We start from the raw sequence: 6,000 nt of genomic DNA, 5'->3' as shown, positions 1-6,000 counted from the left end.
TACAACTTTCTCCAGTGCCTTTCTCCTAAGTTAACTCAAGGTCTAGGGGGAAACCAAGTGGTCTCACTTGGCCTGGGTTGCTTGGATCTCCAGTAGAAAGATGAGTCACAAAGGGAAGCTCTCTACTTCTCTCATATACTGGGGCTTCACTCACTTTTATGAGGTAGATGCCGTCATGGGGGGGTGTTTGCCAGTGTTCTCCCCTCTGGGATCTGGGGTGTCCCTCATGATTCCAGTGGATTCCCATTTTCCTTCTTGAATTTCCTTCTATGCTCACGGAGGTAATTTTTATGCACTATCTTGCTATTTCCAAGTGGCTGAGGCACACTGAAAGCCTCTAATCTGCCATTAAATTCATCTTGCAAATACTTTTTCAAAGGGTATTTTAAGCTTCTAAATCTACTTTTAAATATGGCCACATTTTAAAATATGGAGGTGGCATGGAAGAAATATATATACATTATATGTATACACACATATATATTTTGAGATGAAGTCTCACTCTGTTGCCCAGGCTGGAGTGCAATGGCATGATCTCAGCTCACCGTAACCTTGACTGCCCAGGTTCAAGTGATTTTTCTGCCTCAGCCTCCTGAGTAGCTGGGATTACAGGCATCTGCCACCGTGCCTGGCTAATTTTTGTATTTTGAATAGAGATGGGGTTTCACCGCCTTGGTCAGGCTGGTCTTGAACTCCTGACCTCATGATCCATCCGCCTCGGACTGCCAAAGTGCTGGGATTACAGGCGTGATCCACCATGCCCAGCCTGAAGAATTACATTTTTAAAATGGAGATAAACCTATTTATCTGATGGCTTTTATTTTTTAACTTAGTGATATGATTTATGTAACATAAAATCACATAAAGCATACACACACAAATATTTCCCCATAGACACATTTTGAACAGTTAACTGTCAGACTGTCGTCCTCATTGTTCCCCAAAAGTCTTGCTTTCCTTTATCTTCTCTCATGAACATCCTCTTCCTTTCTTTACAAAGATTTTGCTAATTCCCACAGCCAGCCATTTCTCTCTTGAATTCCTTTAACTTCAGCTGGTGTTATCCACAGTGTATCCTTTGTGGTTAATTCTGGTAGGTTTTGTCTTCTTAACTAGAACATAAACACTTGAGAAGTGAAGTCATAACTTATCTTTTTATATCTTCCAACAGTACATGGTAGCCTGAAAAATAACCTGCTAAATTGAGAGCAGCCAATTTGTGAGATTAAGTAGCAGTATATATACAGGAAACCAGAATACTATGAAGTTTTCAGAAATCTAGATAAAGGAGTCTTATTTTAAAGTTAATTCTCTAAATCACAGCTTAGAAATACTGTAATTAGAAGAATCATCTGACTAGTGGAAAGAGCTATAATTCACACTGTCACATAAAGGGCAAGTAACTTTGGCTTAAGTCTGTATCTCCAGGGACAGATGTGCTCCTGATCCTACTGAGGAAACCAGAGTGGCTTACCTGACTTTCCTAGGTTTATTCTAAGGGACTTCTTACAGTTGAACTTTGTCATTGAGATCATTAAGAAAATGTGCAGGCTCTTGCGTCTAGAAATTGAGACAGGAGACAGGACTCAAATTCTGAGACTGTTAATAAGGGTCAGATTTATAAAGCAGGGCTGGTAGAATTCAGTCTACAGAGCAGGGAGCAAGGCTGGGGACTCCTGGCAGTGGCAGTACTGTGTGCTCCATCCTGGGATTCAAAACACTTTGTTACTTGATGTGATGATAGACCTTTTTGAAGGGGGCCTGCCCCTCCACACCTGTGGGTATTTCTCGCAAGGTGGAGACGAGAGACTGAGAAAAGAAATAAGACACAGAGACAAAGTATAGAAGAAGAAAAGTGGACCCAGGGGACCGGCGCTCAGCATATGGAGGACCTGCACTGGCACTGGTCTCTGAGTTCCCTCAGTATTTACTGATCACTATCTCTACCATCTCGGAGAGGGAGATGTGGCAGGACTACAGGGTAATGGTGAGCAGAGGGTCAGCAGGAAAACATGTGAGCAAAGGACTCTGTGTTATAAATAAGTTTAAGGAAAGGTGCTGTGCCTCGATGTGCATGTAGGCCAGATTTATGTTTGACTTTACACAAACATCTCAGTGCAGTAAAGAGCAGTATTGCCACCAGCATGTCTCACCTCCAGCCATAAGGTGGTTTTCTCCTATCTCAGAAAATAGAATGTGTGATCGGGTTTTACACTGAGACATTCCATTCCCAGGGATGAGCAGGAGACAGATGCCTTCCTCTTATCTCAACTGCAAAGCGGCTTTCCTCTTTCACTAATTCTCCTCAGCACAGACCCTTTACGGGTGTCAGGCTGGGGGACATTCAGGTCTTTCCCTCCCCATGAGGCCATTTCTCAGGCTGTCTCAGTGGGGAGAGACCTTGGACGATACCCAAGCTTTCTTGGGCAGAGGTCTCTGTGGCCTTCCGCAGTGCATTTTGTCCTTGGGTACTCGAGACTGGAGAATGGCAATGACTTTTACCAAGCATACTGCCTGCAAACACATTTTTAACAAAGCACATCCTGCACAGCTCTAAATCCATTAAACTTTGAGTCGATACAGCACATGTTTTTGCGAGCACAGGGTTGAGGCTAGGGTTACAGATTAGCAGCATCTCAAGGCAGAAGAATTGTTCTTAGTACAGATCAAAATGGAGTTTCTTATGTGTACTTCTTTCTACATAGACACAGTAACAGTGTGATCTGTCTTTCCTTCCCCCACAACTTTGATGGACTTTTTATTACGTAAAGAGAAAGCCATAATCCTGGAATGGTAGTGATGAGAAAAGGTTATGGGATCCTGGGAAGAGAGCTGACTCTAACACAGCCAGGTTCTAACTTCAGGGAGAAAAAGCATCTACTAAACAACAAAATTTGATGATTTTCTTTACATGTCTTAATAGCCAATTTTCGTGTCATTTAACAAACTTTTATTTTCACACTCCTGCTTCATTAACAACCATCATGCCATCATTTTTTTTAATTGATGGAAAAGCAACACTCTTTGAGGCTAGGTACATGAAAAACATTAGTTTTCCTCCTTCGATCCCTCCAAATATGCTAAGGTAGCATTGCTTAAAAAAAAAAAAAAAAGAAAAAAGAAAAAAAAAGATGGTCTTGTCAATGGGCTCTAGAAGTCATCTAATACTTTATTTTAAATGTCTTCCTCATCTATTTTTCTATTGTTATTTCCCTTTGCTATTCTCTAGCCTTCAGGAGCAACTGTGTTTGGAAGAATTAGAATAGGTGCATGTATCCATGTTTTTCAGAGAATATGGGAAGAGTCAAAGATGTTTGGAGAAGTAGTTTCCTGTCTTGAGAAGGCATGAGCCAAAAATAATGGAAACTGTGTATAGGAATTGCTTCTTTGTGCCAAGGACTGTGCAGTGTACTTTTCACTTCTTTGATCTCTACAGAGGTGGGTATTGCTATTATCACTCTTTTGTAGACAAAAAAATGATGCTTATGTAGGTTAAAAAATTTGCCCAAGGTCACATGGCTATTAAGTGGTAGGATCTAGAGTCAAATCCAGAAAGTCTCATACTTGACCCTTATGCTATTCTGCCATGAATTCCATTCAACAGGCAATAAATAGGAAAGGTTTGAGGAAACTTTTTCCCAAGAAGTCTCCAAAATACTTTTTGGAGAGAGTGAACATCCTTCCTTCATGAGGGATGGAAACTTGGGTACTGGAGAAGTGTGTTGTCCTCTTAAAAGCCAGGGCACTTGGATGAGGAACATCTTCAACTTATCACAGAGCCTATGATCATCTTTCATTCAACATATATTTGTGAAGAGATGTTGGGGACAAAAGGAGTGTCTGTTCTCAGAGGTTTATGTCTAGTGCTAATAGAACAAATAGGCTTAATCGATGTAAAATAAGTATTTAACAACTAAATACACAATTTTATGGCTTGTGTGGTCATAGCAGACATGTATCAGATTCTGAATATTATAATCAGCATCTTCTGGAGCAATATAACCAATCTGGCAGAGACTAAAGCTAAAAATGAACTCTCCAGCACATCTGGAGTCCATGCGATTCAGACACAGACAGGATGGTGTAGATTTGGTGGAGTATTTTAATTAGATTTCTCTCTGTTCAGTTTCAGTTCCAGAGTCCTGTAGTGTTTCATAGCTTGGAATCCTATTGTGAAGTTGGCTCAAGATTTTGAGGATCTCAAGATCCCCAGGGTCATAGAGGAACATGAAATTGATCAATATTTGTGGGACTTTCTGAATAATTTAGGTTAACTGGGATATATTTTATTAGAGCATTTATTATTGAGCTGCTTCTTTCTGTCATGCACTGTGAACACAGGGCAAACTGCTTTCAGGCTTAAAGATCCCAGATGGATAGCTGAGGTAGCACTGAAAGACTTAAGGTCAGTCCAGATTTTGGCACTCCAAGAGGGAATGGAAAGGGCTCGGGTGTGCTAGCACTGTAGCCATCCTGGTAGTGCCCTGTTGCTAATGTGATTCAAGACAGATATTCTGGCATCCCTTGAACTTTGTTTTTCTTTGTCATTTCTCTAATACTTCCCTAAAAATAAGTATAATTTCCACTGTACCCAGTGCTAAAATAAGTGTTTTACACCAAAATCTACAAAATGACTAGCAGATGAACTTTATCAGAATAAGAGAAACACATTGGTAGTTTCCATAAACTCTAGACTCTCTTTTACCCAAAATAAAACCTTTAGAAAGGCTGCTTTAAATTCACCTCCTTAACATTTGTTTTTGTTTCTCCTTGAATGCCTGCTTCCAATGTTTCAGTTGAACCTGATTCAAAAAAAAAAAAAAAAAAGTTGTTAATTCAACCACTGAAGCAAGTGACTATTTCTATTAGTCCAACTATCAGATTAGATCAGATTCAAATCACTCACACTCAGGATCTGTGATCTGAAGTTGGTGGTAATCTCATTTGGTTTAAAAAAAAAAAAAAGGTCACATTTTAAAAAGTGATTATAAGTCTTTTATTGTGGAGATTATATAATAAATGTGCAAAAAGTTTGGAAAGTAGAGCGACAAAGTCATCTATCACTCCAATATCCCAAAATACTTTTATATTAATATGTATTGAGGGCCAGGCATGTTGCTGGCAATGAGGATACATAAGAAAGCAGAAGAGTTAAGATTCATGTCTTTTAGGAGTTCTACTTAGTAAAACAGACAGACTAGCAAACATACAAAGAAACATGACATGGTAAAAACAGGACTGTGTGTATGTTGGGCTATGGGAGCACACAGGAGAGTCACATAGTGCAGTTTTGTGAATTTGGGATGTATCAGTGATGGCTGCTTGGAGAAAAAGCTGAGATTTCAAGGATAAGGAGTTAGCTCCATGAAATGAGGAGATGTGGGGAAGAGGATGTATAGAGAATTTCAGGAAAAATGAACAATATGGGGAAAGGCTCAGGAATGGGAGGCCACCACGTCTTCTATATCAGGTGAACCATTTGTAGTTTGGTATGGCTAGGTTTTAAAGAGTGGGGAGAGAAGGTAGCAGGTGAAAGGGCAGATGGTGAAGGGCCCAAAACTATGCCCTGTATATGCTTAATCATTTTTAAAAGCAGAGAATCAAGGTATTTTATTTTAATTTTTTTGACAATTTAAATATTTTATTGATACATATTAGTTGTACATATTTTGGGGGTACATATAATACTTTGATGCCCGTATACAATGGGTAATGATCAAATCAGAATAATTGGGATATTCATCATCTCAAATATTTATCTTTTCTTTGTGTTGGGAACATTACAATTCTTCTCTTCTGGCTAGTTGGAAATTACTATAATTACTATAATTAACTATAATTACTCTACTACTGAATACTAGAACTTATCCCTTCTAATTGTATTTTTGTATCCTTTAGTCAACTTCTCTTCATCATCTCCTTTCCCTTTCCTTCTCAGTCTTTGATAACTATTATGCTACTGTATACTTCTATAAGATCCACTTTTTTAGTGCCCACATA

At 39.2% G+C, this 6,000-nt stretch overlaps 1 protein-coding gene across 1 annotated transcript in view; it reads right to left on the bottom strand.

The window, feature by feature from the left end:
* Positions 1 to 802: 802 nt before the first annotated feature.
* SLC9C1 (solute carrier family 9 member C1) overlaps positions 803 to 6,000 on the bottom strand; it is a 128,050-nt gene continuing 122,852 nt past the window's right edge. The window contains exons 20-22 of the mRNA XM_045385423.2: positions 4,744 to 4,802; positions 1,475 to 1,560; positions 803 to 1,112 (exon numbers count right to left, since the gene is read on the bottom strand). Of these exons, the coding sequence (XP_045241358.2) occupies positions 1,507 to 1,560; positions 4,744 to 4,802 (113 nt within the window). The 3' untranslated portion in view covers positions 803 to 1,112; positions 1,475 to 1,506. The remainder of the gene's footprint in view (positions 1,113 to 1,474; positions 1,561 to 4,743; positions 4,803 to 6,000) is intronic.

This window comes from Macaca fascicularis, chromosome 2 (assembly GCF_037993035.2).
Source record: "Macaca fascicularis isolate 582-1 chromosome 2, T2T-MFA8v1.1".
NCBI classification, from domain to species: Eukaryota; Metazoa; Chordata; class Mammalia; order Primates; family Cercopithecidae; genus Macaca; species Macaca fascicularis.
Note: the sequence above shows the minus strand (reverse complement) of the source record. Positions and strands in the feature narration are given on the sequence as shown.